General features: G+C 36.3%; 1 protein-coding gene across 14 annotated transcripts in view; it reads right to left on the bottom strand.

Annotated features, from left to right (window-relative positions):
- Window positions 1–1,112: 1,112 nt before the first annotated feature.
- SHLD2 (shieldin complex subunit 2) overlaps window positions 1,113–16,371 on the bottom strand; it is a 44,363-nt gene continuing 29,104 nt past the window's right edge. For 12 of the 14 annotated variants that reach the window (XM_075025569.1, XM_075025576.1, XM_075025568.1 and 9 more), the window contains 6 exons: window positions 15,938–16,132; window positions 13,414–13,548; window positions 9,349–9,555; window positions 8,229–8,463; window positions 2,977–3,092; window positions 1,113–2,356 (listed from right to left, as the gene is read on the bottom strand). In XM_075025569.1, coding sequence (XP_074881670.1) covers window positions 2,184–2,356; window positions 2,977–3,092; window positions 8,229–8,463; window positions 9,349–9,555; window positions 13,414–13,548; window positions 15,938–16,132 — 1,061 coding nt within the window. In that variant the 3' untranslated portion in view covers window positions 1,113–2,183. Of the gene's footprint in view, window positions 2,357–2,976; window positions 3,093–3,223; window positions 6,099–8,228; window positions 8,464–9,348; window positions 9,556–13,413; window positions 13,549–15,937; window positions 16,133–16,371 lie in introns of those variants that run through there. The other 2 variants (XM_075025579.1, XR_012650086.1) reach the window with 2 other exon arrangements.

Below are 16,371 nucleotides of genomic sequence, written 5' to 3'. Positions count from 1 at the left end.
CAAATCATCCTAATGAGACCACACATTGACAGGATGTAAAACAATCTTTAGGATTTCTCTGATGTAATCAATGTCTGGTTTTCAAGAGTCTTACTAAACTCAAAATGCTCCGGGAATGTTTTCACTCATATGGGATCAGCAATAGTGCTAATATATCATTTAAACCCAAACACTGAACTTGCTCTTCCCTTCAATATAGTCTTCCCTGGCATTAAGAAATTCACATTCCAGAATCAGACGCTACTGAGTAAAGCATAGTTAGAATAAGGTATAAAAGGCACAGATGCTTAGGACTTTCCCCAAAGTGATTGGTTGGGACAACATCATCCTGTTTTTGCCAGGTCACATGAAACTAAAGATAAAAAGTGCTTTTACAAGTGAGGTGAAATTCAATCATTGCAAGTCTCTTGAATTCTTGTTCTACAAAGCTGTGATTTTCCATATTATCTTTAGGCACAATTTATTAACAGTAGCAAAAGTAAGTTTTCATTCTTGATCATCAGACAAGGACACTACAATTCTCCTCTGTGACTGGTTCCTCCCTTGCCCTAGGCTCAACATTGTGGAAATTATCATTCCTCTAGAGAGACTCTGCAGTATTTCCTTTGTATAAGGGGCTACCTAGTTTCTTCTGGAGATTTTGTCCTGCCATTTGCACATGATTTGCACACCAGTGGTGCTAGTGTTGAGCATAGTTTTTGGTGTCACTGTGCTGTCTTATACTAGTCTCAGGTATCTTGGCAAAGCAGGAAATTATTTTGCTGGTGTAAGATCAGCATTTCTAAGCTCGCTGACAAAACTGTTAAGACACTGTTTCAGAGATAGACAAAAATATTGGGGAATTATTTTATCACAAGATGGCTAGAGCTTAAACCAGAAGACTAAGTTTGCTATGAGCAGAGCTGCATGAACTTGTTTGATCAATAGACTCTGACCAGATTGATCAGTACACAAGTAGTTAAATACAGAAATAAGACAAGTGACCTCATGAAACTTCAGTTGAGAATTCATTTCTTCAATGTTATCCAACAGTCCTTAGGATTCTCTCATGCTGCCAGACTGATCAGAAACATTATCATCTTTCCCTTTATTGGTACACAAGAAAATGCATGGCTTACACATAGCTCTAATCAACATCATTAAAAACCAACAGTCCCAAACTGGTTTCCCATAAGATACAACAGAATCCAAACTAGCACCAGGAAACATGGTTATTCAACTGTAAGTAGCCACTTCCAAGAAACAGCACATGAAAGCTGTTCAACAGTCATATTACCTCCATTTGACAACTTGATTTACCAAATTCAGTTTTGAGAACAGTTCTGTTTGAAGCCTGAGAGATTGTTACTTTATGAAGTCAGGTGCAGTCATCATTTACTCAGTCTTTTACTGATAAAAATCAGTATCAAAATACAGTAAGACTTCAAAAATAATTAAATTAATTTCTAAATCTGATCAAGTTGGGAGAAAATGTTGCAGACCAGTGTTAAACTGATTAAATTGGCTTAAGGTGATTAAGTTTATTTGCCAGCTTATGCTGGATAAATACCACAACAATAAATACTACAACAATTAAATAATTTAAAGTGTCCACGGAAGAATGCACCAGTTTAAACTGTTTAAAACCTCAAATTGGTGCAATAACTTCTAGATACACAAAATTAGGTTCAGTGAGACAGTTCTATTTTACAAGAGAAAACAATGGCAGAAATTCTGCTGTTAAAAGAAGGAAAGCAACCACAACAGCAAAGCAAGCCAAGACATAACCAAGTTACAGACAGCATATTGGGTAAGAAAAACAAAAACCTTGTAACTAAAATATTACTGAACTGTAGCAGTCTTCCTCTAATCTGCCATATCTGAGAAAAATGCAGTCTCTCAATACTAGTGAACTTTTCTAGGGAGAAAAGGAAACCAGATACCCAGTAAGAGTTCATTAAGATAAAAATGTATGTATAAAAATATACTTTATGACAATTTATCAGTATTACAGCAGCAGTATATACTATTAGCAGATATTCCATACCAGTCCTTTTGGGTGTTTTTTTGTATACATTAAAACCAAAATCCTTTCTTGTATTTTTCAAGAGATTTGCTTCCTTGAGCTAATTCATTTTTCCTTCTGTTTGCCATCTGTATGTTCCTACGGTCTCTGTTACTCAGTTATTGCAGAGGTCAATGCTTCAAAGATCAGGATGAAAATCTAGCAGATGGAAATCCTTTTGCAAAGGATAGCTGTTTTCATCTAGCACAAAATGGCTCCTAATTTCCAACAAATAGGATGCTTCCTTATCCGATAGTAGCAAATGACACAGATCTGCTACTATTGTGCTGTAGATCATATCTGAAGAGGGCACTGCAAAGACAGAACAATCCAATTTACTCTTTATTTTCACAATAGCACCTAACATTCAAGTTCCACCTCCATGAAAGCTACACTGAATTACTGGAAGTGTATCTCAATGTCTGAATAGAAAATTAACTTTGTTTTTAAAAAGTCATTAAAACAGATGTGATAAGACTGTTACTCATTAAACTAACACCTGTGAATAAATTAAAACACCTCTCAAGAAGTCAAACAGGATGTATCAAAGAAAGCCTGTCTGAAACACCGCTCAGTTATTTACGTCATGAAAGCATGTTAGCCATTTCTAAAAACTGCTAGGAGATTCTATTTTGCATATAAGGAATCCATTTAGTTACCAAATATTTAGTTATATAACATACAATAAATGCTCATACCATGTCACCTCTTGTTGTTGCTACCTCAACTCTGAACTTCTGAGTTTGTCAGACAGCAACTGAAGTGGTCTCTTTTGAGGTTGTTTTTTTGTCTTATACAAGACTTACTTATGAGCAATCATCATATTTCCAGAACAATCTCATCCCAATTCTAAATTGTCAATAATTAATAATTTTACTTCCATTGTGAATTTTGCTGCCTGTTTCTATCACAAGTAATTCATTAAACAGTACCTACTAATCTGTTCAGCCAGTCTGCAGGAATATTTAGGAAGATTTTTTCCATCAACTCAGACACCACATGAACATAGATTTCATATCCTCCATCTTCTACTGTCATCAAAGCAGGTCTAGATCAGAAAACAAAAAACTCTTGAAAGTTAGCTGCTATGTTTCTTTGAAGCAAAATTTCTGAAAGTAACACAATGTAATATTACCTTCCACCATAACACCAAGAACTAGAAAATCTCTATGCACTCACCTCTGTCAAATCTGTAGAGCTGGAATGAGTTTGAGATACGTATAGTGAATTTACTACTCAATGTTAAAATAACTTCTAAACCTATCAAGTAAGCCTTATTTTCAGAGAACTGCAGAAAACGATGCTTAGACAGTAGTCTTTTCCCAGAAGACGAGAGCTGCACTGTTATGAATTAGTGTTATGTCATTTATGGCTTTGAACTTTATATATTTAAAGTATAAACGTTAATATGTAAGTATATGTACCTACAAATATACAAGGGGTACATAGAGATTTGAAATGCAAAGTAGGGAGACAAGCTTAGCTGTATCACTTGGAATTGTATCATCTGTATCAACATCACCTAATATTGTCTTAGTATACCACTTCATAGCCACTACGCAATACCAAGACAGCATCTTTTGTACTATGACAAATACCAAATGGTTTCGCATACCCTTATACAAGTAAAAATCCCTCCTCTTCCTGGAAATCATATGGTCAATAGTATTCCTATTAGGTCTGAAATGAACCTGGTTAGGGATTGCTGTCCCACAAGCACTGGTCTTTCAAAATTTTGCTGTTTCAACTGATTCAAAAGTGATATTGGATGACAAGCAACTGGTAAGAAGTGATCCTTTTTTTAGTACAGGTATTCCCTATATTTTAAGTGTTTGTCTTTCCAACCTGTCAATATTGATGCCATACCTTTTTTATTATTCCCCCAAATAAGTCCTTGCTATTGGTTTTTGCTATGCTTCTGTGAGATGATGATACATTAGCAGTCCTCTATAGTGATGTTCAACAGGTAGTTTCTGCTTGCTTTCAAGCTTCTGAGTGATTTTACTAAGCCTAATCGTTTATACAGCTAATACAGCTTCTACCCAACATATGCTCTTTGACTGCCCTCAGACTACTTACAATTTGACCTGCAACATCTGCACCATCACAATACTCACACTTAGAAAATCTGCACTGCTCTGATCAAAGCAGGATGCAATGCTCATATGCTGACCATTCTACAGAAGAAACTAAAATGGTGAACATCAGGACATATGACAATAATGTAAATCCTGGTTATAGCAATCTTGGAACAGTACCAAAACAGTATATGTTAAATATACTAATAAAATAAGGCACAATCATCTTGAGTGCAGAACTTTTCAATGGGAGATGCTCCCAACAGGATAAAATGTGCTCACTGCAGAGATGGCAGAAACAAAAGGGCAGTCACTTCAAGAGACTAGTAGAGCTGCACTATCAAACAGGACAGTCAGCCAGTACTTCAGTAGACTGACAACTGGAGAGTGTTATTAATTTAGTTAGCATGATGCAGAATATACCTAACAGCACTAATTTGAATGCCTGTGAGGCACCAAGGGAACTGACTGCAAATATGCCACTTTCCCAGTAGGCAAGTCATTTGACCTGCCATCTGTTAATCTAAAAACTACTGCTAAATTTCATAATCTTAAGTGAAGTGATCAAAAGAGATAAGAGAACTCCATGTCTGATTATCCGTGGGATTATTTCAAATCTTTTGGTTTAGACAGAAACCATGGACCAGACTATTTGTAGTCATTAAAGACTGCTGGCTCCCTTCATGAGAGCAATCTTAACAACAGTACACTTACAGGCTCAGCTTCCCAAATAATTGTGGGCAATTGCTATTTAATCTCTGAAGAAATGTATTTTGGTTTAGGCAATTTATGTTGAAGTACATGAAAGTTATTATGACTTCCAGAAATACTAAATTAACATTTTAGAAAGAGTATAATTAACTTAAATGCGTTCACAGAGAAATGTACTAAGAGACATTGCAAAATTTAAAGCTTTCAAAACCATAAGCAAATGTAGTCTACAGATGTAGCTCACAAACCAAGTAATGCATTAGGAAAGATTAATTTTGCTTCATTTCTGATTATTATATGCTGACTACCTGTTTCTCAGTTCATACTCTGTTCTCAAGGTCATCTAAGTTTTCTTTCAGGTAATCCTATTTACTTCAACAAGGGTGAACTGTCATGGGGAGACAGAAAATTCAACACAGCCTTCAAAACAGAGCCTAGCATTGTTAATTTTCTTTCACTAGGGCCACAGAAAATTCAATTTTGCAATTAACTTTATTCCTTAAATACCATTGTTTTTAATATAGTGAATTTAAATAATTGTAAAACAGTTAGAAATATATTTAAGGATATAACTAAATTTCACTAAAGGCATACATAGTTCTACTAAAATAGTCCTTAGAGGCTACTAAGTAAAGAGTCTTTAGTACCTATATATATAAAGCTGGTGAAGCTGGTAGGCTTTTCCACTGTTACAGAAGAGTTAGGTTCAATCCCCACTGAGCATAAGTACCAGGAATCTCCTATCTCATTACTGCTACTGTTAAAAAGTTCATCTTTTTGAATGACAAACACTCATTGGTATAGACTGAAAAAATGAACTATCTGAAGGGAACACTACCATCATACCAAATTCCAGGGAAAAGATGGTAGGAAACTGAAAGTTTGGGCAAAGACAGATGTAAGAAACAAGGACCTATCTGTGATACCTGAAATCTAGGAGGTGATCTCTGAAATACAAAATATTTTAGCTTGTCTTAGTTTTCATGATTTCTTCTAGCTTGATATTCATAGTTCTAGCTCAAAAAGAATATGGAAATATTTACACACATTATATGACAGTACTTGTGTAAAGTGTAAGTTTCTATGATCTTCTGCCTCATTATTACTGCTACTGTTGAAGTGTTCAGTGTTCTGAGCATCTAGCTTAGGAAAAAAAAGCAAGCTACAGGCATATAGACATGCATCTATCCTAAGCTTGTATCTTCAGCATCTGAAGGAAAAGATGAGCTTCATCATAATCACAGCAGATGAACAAAACTGGGCTCCTGCATTTCAAAGGGAAAAGATAAGGGATGACTTCAATGACGTACAGTATTGAAACCTGAGATTTTAATCCTATGCAAGTCTCTTAAATAATGAGATCCTGTCATAATATCTATTTTCCTATCATAGTGTCTATTTCATATCTTAAACATTCACTGTTAAAATAAAATTTCTATGTTAAGTTAATAAGTTACTACATTCCCTGAATCACAAAGAAGCAAATTAAATTACAGACTAATACTATGTTTTAAGTCTACAGTGGTTAGTATTATTACATTTAGTCATACTAAACAGAAAACACTCTGCAGATTTTACTCCCAAGGAGATGCTGATAGCTATTGCATTGCTAGAAATAGAGCATACTGAACTTACTACCTCCTTATATTGAGGGATTAAAACCAATCTGAGATAAGGGGACATGAATTAGCAAACTACAGAAAAAAAAGTAATTTTCTACTAATTGTGCATACAGTTTTATAAACAAGACTAACACTGACCACTGATGTATGAAGCTGTTGAGTAGCACAATAATGCTAGGACAGCATATTTAGTTAATAAGTTAATTTCATTTTAACAAGGTATTTCTTTAGCAAGAGACCGATTTTCTTCTGTTAAGATGTAAATGTACTAAGTTATCCTACAATACAGAATCTGGAAATACTACCAAGGAGATGCATTCTTACTAATCAGAGCAAAATTTCAGTACAAAAGTGACAGACTTTTCTTTGAAAAAGTTGTTCATTTTAGTTCCACATCAAGATGTGTTCACATGCTGTGAATACAAACATGGGAAAACTTTATCATTTGTCTATCACCTTTTGTGCAACAGAGTAAACTGAGGTGTTTCAGGACCACATGAAAGGTCATAATCCTACAAAAGAGGGGGAACCTTTGCAGTTAAGAAAAAAATCTCTTTGCACTTAATCCTCCCTCATAGGAAAATAAATAGCATATAAACCTAATGCTGTAAGACTATTTTGCCTAGAGGAAAAAGACTAAGTCGCTACTTTGTTAGACAAATGGGATTGTAGTATTTAAATCAAAGCCAAGTGACAAACTATTGAGTATGCAATGATTCATTGAACTCACTATGAAATCGTTTTGGAATAATTTTAGAAAGAATTTTGGTAGAAAATTTATATATTCTAGAATTTTATTATGTCTATAGTTGTGTCAACCTCCTCTACCTACACATCTTTCAAGTCACTATGATACTTATATTTCAAAAGCCCAAGATAAATTTAATAATTGAACAATTAGTTAATAACATTGTTCCTACATCAGCTGGATCTGTTTAGTTTATTGTCTTTAAGTAAATCCTGGAATTGTTTAGGTTGGAAAAGACCTTTAAGACCATCAAGTCCAACCGTTAACCTAGCACTGTCAAGTCTACCACTAAACAGTGTCCTAAAGTACCAGATCTACACATCTTTTAAATACCCCCAGGGATTGTGACTCAACCACTTCCCTGGGCAGCCTGTTCCAATGGTTGACAACCCTTTCTGTGAAGAACTTCTTCCTAATATCCAATCTAAACCTCACCTGGCACAACTTGAGGCCTTTTCCTCTTGTCCTATCACTTGTTACTTGGGAGAAGAGACTGACACCCACTTCACTACAACCTCCTTTCAGGTAGCTGTAGAGCATGATAAATGTGTCTCATAGTGCCATCTGCTGAGAACTTAGAATCTCTGATGTCTGTGAGAATGTTTATTGAAAACATTTGTTAATATTATTTCTGAAAGGCTAAAATTGATTAATCAGTTTAAAAATATGGTTGTGCGTTCACCATTTCAAACTTAGGCTGAAACAAGACACTCAAGGAGTTTTCCTTTGGTCCTCAAGCTCCTACTCCATCTTAACTTACTGACACGGTACTGGGGAAATGTTGTTACTGTATGACGTAGTATTCTAAGAAATTAAAAAGTTACACTTAAACAAAGAATATCACTTATAAATAATGGCAATATAATACAGAAATTCAAGAACAGCTCCTTGAAAATTCATTAGAAAAACAGGAATTGCTAACCACACCTTAAATACAGAATTTTATATATGGGGGAACTTAAAATAGAGAAATTCATAGTTTACTTCCCTACTAGTACACATTATTTTAGTTTTACTTTGTTTACCTGTAGAACATTTTTACTTTGTTGTATGGCAAACATCGAACACATTGCTTGTAGATCATGTTCTCATCTGCCTGTAGTTCCAAACCACATTTAGCACAACCTGAATATGTAATCATAGGCAGAGAAGCCAAAACACACTCCAGTGAAGTGTCAGCATGGAAGACGAGTTGCTTGTATTGACCAGTTGAAATGGTAAACTTCAGTTCTAAGATACGGGCTTTCACTTGAATCACTCCTACAAAAGCAATTTCAATCAAATCTGCATTCATTTTTATATGTAACTGAAAGCAAAAGCAAGGGTTACAGTTGATTCAAAACCAAAATCATTACCAGTAAAACTTTCTGGTTTTTTTTTCCTTTAGTAGCACATGCTCATATTTTTAGAGATGATACATGCAGTGAAAAATCATTGTGGTTAAATATTATTTTAAAATGTATAGAAGTACTATATTTTCAGGTACTATTGTGGTAGATGCCACTATAGAAGACCCTGAGTGAGAAATCAAGAGATCAGAATTGTGCAAATAATTTCCAATTGCTTTTCCTCTACGCTAATTCAGAGACACTGAAAAGCATAGTTTTAACAACTTCGCTTTCTACTATTTATACATAAACTAAAGTTAGATGCTGCAATACTAACTTTGTGTAGTTACTTCTTAATGTTTAACACCAACCTTAGCAATCTTCTAGGTTTATCTGGGAGGGGATAACTGTGCAAAATGTTTTATTTGCTCTTTTGTAAGAAGTTTTCAATAGCAGTAGCTATTTTACTTTTGCCTTAGAGAATTCCAGTTTCAGAGAAACACTATTCAACAAACTTTCAGCAATTAATCGCATCATTACTAGACTGGCTGGTGTGGACAACAAAAGGAAGCATTTTTCCCTATGTTCCAAAGCTATCTTTTTATGGTACCATATACCACATCTATCTCACCTCTGGGCTCACTGAATGAAGGCTGCATTCACAGTTTGGCTAGGTACTGAGCAGCAGCCTCCAGAATAAATTCAGACTCCCAGAACTGTGCTAACTTGCAAAAAAGTCTTTTACTTGATCAACAAAGCATTTATTTTGCTTAGTTATGCACGGCACAAGACATTAGAGAGCTGTGGAAAACTTTACCTGAGCATTTTTCCTCCAAATGTGCTGAGAGCTTTGTCATTTGCATGAGGGATGCTTTGCTTTTCTGAAACTTTTCTTTAAATTCAATTGCCCTTTTGTCATCATCAAACAAGCACTCACAGGATGACCATGGAGTTGTGTGCAGTTCAAAGTCACCTGAGACAGAACTATGTTGGACCAGAAGGTATCTAAAGTCCCATATGTGATCTACAGAACAAAAAAGCAAACAGAAGTGTTTACTGTCTATACCTTAATTTATAGAAAGCCAAGGTCACTTACAAGATTGAGAAACAAATCAGTAAGACAGTCTCATATGCTTAGCTCTGGCAACTTTATTTCAAGCCTGATGACATGTAGGGTTTTTCCTTTTCTTTCCCTATAAACTCTGCTTGAGTCCTCCCAATACAGAATGATGCTTTCACTTGTACAAAATTCAGCTTTCAAGACAACTCAATGTTTTGAAACAGAAACCAGTTCTGAAATTTCTTGTCAGCTCTAATAAGGAAAAGTTGGCAATGTCTAGAAAAAAAGTCTTTATGTTATTAATCAACTTCCATCTTTAATATGTCCCTGTTTTTTCAACTTTTATCTCCACAATGTTCCGATTTAAAAATATGAATTAATTTTCCATCTTCCAATTGACTCTGTCATAAAGAAAAATACTTTAAAAATGGAGATTACAGAAAAGCAATACATTTTGGGTCATCCTTCACTTTGTTATAAGAATCCAATATTCACCTACTAATCAAGTCTGATAACCATTTAGGCTGTTATTTTTTCCCATGTTTGCTCAAGCTGAAAGTTGCAGCAAAATAATTGTTTTCGGAAATAAGGCTAGAAAAACTGAGGTGTTTGTTTTTTATGTATTCCAGTGTTTGTGTAAGCATTTTATTAGTGTGTTTTAGTATTTTCATATTTTGGATTAGTCTGATTTTTGGTGGTAACTTGCTAAAATTGCAAGCTCCTGAAAAATCTGCTGTCAGACGCAGTGTCTTATAGCAAAATACTCACCAAAACCCTTTTCCTCCGAGCATCAGTCTAGTTTCATGCACCTCATATCTGATAGAGATCTTGCAGCCCCCCTGAACTAAGTATGCTCCAGCCCCAAGCAAGATTCAGGCAGTAACACTACAGCAACACTGAGGGAAAATCAAAACAGGGGGAAACAAACAGGCACTTGGCAAGAGGGGATATACGGAAGTAGAAGACATAGTCCAACTAGGATACAATATTTGGTTGATACCTGAATTTAACCTATTATTCAGATCTTCAACATTCCCCTGTTGCTTAGAAAACTGATCACAAAACATGAGTAAACTATAAGTAATCAAGTTTACAGAAATTTTTTTTGTAATTTAAACCAGATGAGTGTAAAGCATTAATGGAATGTCTGATGACTGTATACTGGAAGCTTGGACTGATTTTCAGCAAGAGATGAAAAATATTTAACTTTTACTGTGACATGGTTTAACCCCAGCCAGCAAATAAGCACCACACAGCCACTCTATCACTTCCTCTCCTCAACTGGACAGGGGAGAACAAAAGGCTCATGGGTCAGGATAAGGACAGGGAGAAATCACTCAGCCAACTACCATCACAGGCAAAACAGACTTGACTTGGGGAAAAAAACTAACTTAACTTATAGCCAATCAAATCAGAGCAGGGTAATGAGAAATAAAACCAAATCTTAAAACACCTTCTCCCCACCCCTCCCTTCTTCCCAGGCACAGCTTCACTCCTGAATACTCTATCCCCCTGCCCAGCAGCACAGGGGGATGGGGAATGGGGGTTACAGTAGTTCATCATGACACATTGTCTCTGCTGCTCCTTCCTCCTCAGGGGCAGGACTCATCACTCTTCCCCTGCTCCAGCGTGGGGTCCCTCCCATGGGAGACAGTCCTCCATGAACTTCTCCAACTTCCCACGGGCTGCAGTTCTTCAGGAACTGCTCCAGCGTGGGTCCCCCGTGGGGTCACAAGTCCTGCCAGCAAACCTGCTTCAGCATGGGCTCCTCTCTCCACAGGTCTGCAGGTCCTGCCAGGAGCCTGCTCCAGCGTGGGCTTCCCACGGGGTCACAGCCTCCTTTGGGCATCCACCTGCTCCGGCGTGGGGTCCTCCCCAGGCTGCAGGTGGAGATCTGCTCCACCATGGACCTCTGTGGGCTGCAGGGAGACAGCCTGCCTCACCAGGGTCTTCCCCATGGGCTGCAGGGGAATCTCTGCTCCAGCACCTGGAGCATCTCCTCCCCTCCTTCTGCACTGACCTGGGGGTCTGCAGGGCTGTTTCTCTCACATCTTCTCACTCCTCCCTCCAGCTGCAGTTTCTGTCCCACAGCAACTTTTTTCCCCTTCTTAAATCTGTTATCCCAGAGGCACTACCACCGTCGCTGATGGGCTCAGCCTTGGCCAGTGGCAGGTCCGTCTTGGAGCCAGCTGGCATTGGCTCTGTCAGACATGAGGGAAGCTTCTAGCAGCTTCTCACAGAAGTCACCCCTGTAGCCCCACCACTACCAAAACCTTGCCACGCAAACCCAATACATACTGCCAACAATTTTTAGATGCTCTAGAACTGTATAGTCTTATGTATTTTAAGTATGTAGACAGTTTAAAAATCACAAGTCTCCATACCTTCCTCTACAAGACTATGAGGTTTCTGATCTGCTAGTACAACCAGTAAACACACACCACAGCTATGCCATGACTCCTAGCAAGGATGGACATCATGCTCTTCCTGTAACCCACTCACACTATTTAGCTGTTGTGTATGCTTTAGTATCATGTGAATTTATCTTTTTGGCTATCTTACTGGGATCAAATGTTCATGGTTTGTCTGAGATTAAGTATTTGAATAGTTGAGAAATCACTCTTATCTTGAATTTCAGATAATTTTTAATCATTAAAATGCCAACAGAATACTAGCTGGAGAATAAGACACAAGCTTTACATCAAATACAAACAGTTAATGCTACAGAGACCTACATCTCATACTTTTCTGCTTTAAGCATCAAAGAATGATATATTACTGTGTCTTAGAAATTACCTTTGGTATCTTCTTTTTGCAGCTAGAAAAAAAGATTAAAATTCTACCATACTAAATTCTATAAGATTTCTAAGCTGTTCTAAAGAACAGCATATACCTACTTACTCTGAAGTATGCACAAAAATAAGAGCCATGTAGATATTATGCAATAAAGTTAATTGATTAATGCTTAAATTGGACCATCTTCTTCAAGTAGTTTAAGAGGTAGTTCTTGCAGTTAAATGATTTCTAGGAGCAGAGATTACTTATAAATTGAAGCAGAACTGGCAGAATTCAGAGTGTCTACATTTAATATGTAAAGATGCACTATGAGGTTGTTTAGCTTCTCTGGGTTTTATTTTGTGCTATACAAAAATTGGCTTTTTAGGCAGACATATTCAGTGCTTCAAGTAATACAGCATTTACTTAAGTGTATCCATTGATCAGAAATACAAACTCTTAAGTTATCAATTTAACAAAAACCTAGTTGCCTTATTTTAAAATAGCAAAGCGAGGAATAAAACAAAAATTTGGTAGTAGTCACTGCTAAAACACAGGCTATGTAATTCTTGCAAGAGATGCTTTTAGTCATTTACAGCTAAACTTGATAGCAAGACTGTTAGCATATAAAGCCTGGCACTGTAGTAAGGTGGAAAGCAGAGAATGAAAATCAGAACTAGAGAAAACCCCAGCAATTCATGCTAAACCAGACAACAATAAGGAAGACTCAGCAAAACTGATAACATAGTTAACATTCAAGATTCTTTTATAGTCACATAACTAGGCACCACTGCATCTTATATCTAGATTCAAGTTTCTAAATACTTATGCTTTCTCAGTCTTCTAAAGTGAGTGCATTCAAATTCTTTTGCTGATGGCACTGCTTCTAAACAGAGAAGACATGTTAAAATTGGTATCAAATATGTTGCCCTTCCAAGAAGAGTATTTAAAGGGTGAATGGAAAAAAGTTACCAGCTGCACATTTTAAAGATGTTAATAGCATCACAAAAATTCTTCTACAGCTACCTATGGGTACAAGGACCTTACCTTTTTTCCTTTGAAGTTGAGGGCACCAGGCAGCTCCTGCTCCCCACAGCACCATCCTATAGTGTTGATCTCTGTTCTGTTCTACTGTTAGAATAATTTTTCTTTGGCTGCCACCTCTGTAGCTATACACAGATTCTGAAAAAGTTTGAAATTGTACAACTTCCACAGTAAAAAGCATATAAACACACAAACCCCACATGCCTCAATATTAAGATAAAATCATGCTGCTAACATATTTTACGGTACAATTATAAGCAAACAAGAATACACCTACAATTTCTTCAGGACAGAATGAAAGCAATCTCATTTCTTCAACAAAATGATTCTAGTTTCAAGGAATGCATAAAGTATATTAATTCACCTTTATCCACCTAAATACTCAGCAAGTGGACACCTCCCTTTGAAACAGCAGGTGTCTGAACATCTTTCAGCTCCCACTCATCCTGACTGGTATAAGTGGAAAGAAATTGTACTCAATCTCTCAACAACAAACTGTCATAATCGGAAGTTAAATTTCCTGTAACTTCTGTGGAATACACTGAGAGGAACATTTCTCTAGAATTTTTCACATGAAAAAGGAAACTATAGTCATGTACAAGGACACTAAGAGGATTAGTAACAGTACATATAAATTGAAACAATTAAGAGCTCTACAGCACTCTTACCCAGGATACTACGTGTAAGTTTCATCTGCACACTAAAACCACAGTATTTTTTATAAATAATTTTAGAACAAGAACTCTTGCTTTAAATATCTAACAGTTCTGAGATTTATGTACAATAATAAATCATGAAGACTTCTATCTTCAAAATTCTCCATTTATAATGAATAAACATGATATTGACAGTCTCGGTAAAAATGTGAATCTTATAAATACAAGATGATAATGCAGTATGATCAGATTTATGTGCAAAGCTTGAAGTCAAGCACTAAGAAACAGTGGTACTGTAAAGAAAAGATAATCAGAACAGTTATGCAGGAAGAAGAGAGGAAGACTGCTTTTCCAGGTAGGTACAGTGGTCTTCAACTGCCCAAAGCATGTTAAAATCAATGGCAAGCCACTACATGAAATACTGAGAATGCCCCAAGATAATTTGGTTTTGTTCATTTCAGAAGGTGGAGATGATGCTAGAAAGCAGCTGTAAGGCCTGATTATGAAGAAATGGAAACAAATTATTAATTTTAACATGGAAAATTGCTTCAGCAAAAGGAATCTTGAAATAACTGCATTCACTATTAGAAGAAAAGGAATGTGTGACAGAAGAATAAACTCAAATCAGACATAGACTGTTGACCATCATTCTTTGGGGGAGAGGAGTCTTTGCAATAAAAATATACAGGAAACTCAGATTTCCAAAACAAATTATATTAATGAGGTATTTCTCTGTTGTGCCCATGTGGAATAAATAGGAGTATCACAGTAAGACATCTAGTAGTTTCATACTGTGCATTTTCCAGTGTTGAAAATCAAAAAGAACTTGTACAAAAAGGCACACAAGTAAGGATTATTATAAATAAATATTGCATGTATTTAAGAAACCAGGAATGCTTAGCTTTAAAAATTTATTCAAAGTAAGAGAAAAATAGAAAGAAATAAACAGGAAATGTTTCAAAGAAAACATTATAAGAGAGCAACACAGTTCCATTATAAAGTAAGAAAGGCAAGCAAATCCTAAAACATTAGATTAAAATAATCAGTAACTTACTTCATTCTGAATAACATGATTTATAGTGCAATCAAATTTTCCTTTAATGACAGGATGCTTACATGGAAGGTAATTGGCAGGTGAGCTTTGAATTAGTAAAGCTTGACTGTCCCACATGACATATTCATAAACCAGCCCCCTTTCTCAAGCAGTGGTCTACAGCAAGAATGTATCTCTCAAATTTCAAAAGCCATTAAAAAACATATATATGTTCCGCTACCATAACTGCAGCATCTTCCTCTTTTCAGCAGTCCGGCTATACACACCTAACTTTCCTGAGAAGGATTTTGAGTGCAAACTCCTCATATCTAATATATTCCTGCTGCCATTCCACCTCCCAACACTATACTTTGTACCTGCATCTCTCTTCAATCATCTGTCTTATTGAAGATCAGGTACCACACTATTTGGAGCTGTGGAGATGCTCAAGCCATCTCACTGACAAGTCAGTACATTAGTAACTGCAGTCTATGGTGAGCACTCATTCCCTAGTGAAAACACACCAATCCCTCAGTGAGTAGCAACACTGATCACCAGTGCCCCCTGCCTGCACGCTTCTCCCAGACACATGTATGCTATGGATCAGCACTAGTGTGCTATAACCTCCTTTCAGAAGCTGACTACAGTCTTTATTTCCTTTCTGTCTCTAACTCCTATGCCCCCCATAAGTGGAACATTACAAACGTTTTACTTGTGACTCCTGTGTCGAACAATGGTGTATGGAATGGGAAACAACCAGAATTGCCTTGCAAAATTACTATTTAAGTTTTACCTATTGTTGAAATTTTGGAAATTAAAGTCTAGTGCATGAACTTACCTGTTAATACAACAATGTTGATAATTTTCAAGATAGAGTGAACCAATGTATTTGCCTGGAGCTGGTCTAGCTGCATATACTGAACACTATCCAGCCTCTGAACTTGTCTTTGTGGAATGTCTCCAAAGTGTGGAAATTCTGATGATATGTATGCCAGTAAGCTATGGAGAACACCACCATCCACTATAGGATAAACTTATATGAAAAAACAAAGTTAAAAGGACACCCTTTTTTTTTTTAAGCTTAGAAGTACAAAATTTATCAGTTGGTACATTTTGGACAAAACCAAAACCATTTCACAATAATTCTAAGGAAAGAAATTCTTGAGAAGTGTAACACTTGATCCAAAATTAAACTGTACTTTGTCTGCCTCCCCTTGATAACACCCCAAAGTTAAACTAAGTACAGTATTTTACACTACACCAAAAACAGGA

Source organism: Buteo buteo, chromosome 4 (genome assembly GCF_964188355.1).
Source record: "Buteo buteo chromosome 4, bButBut1.hap1.1, whole genome shotgun sequence".
Taxonomy (NCBI): Eukaryota; Metazoa; Chordata; class Aves; order Accipitriformes; family Accipitridae; genus Buteo; species Buteo buteo.
This window is presented reverse-complemented; position numbering and strand designations above follow the sequence as displayed.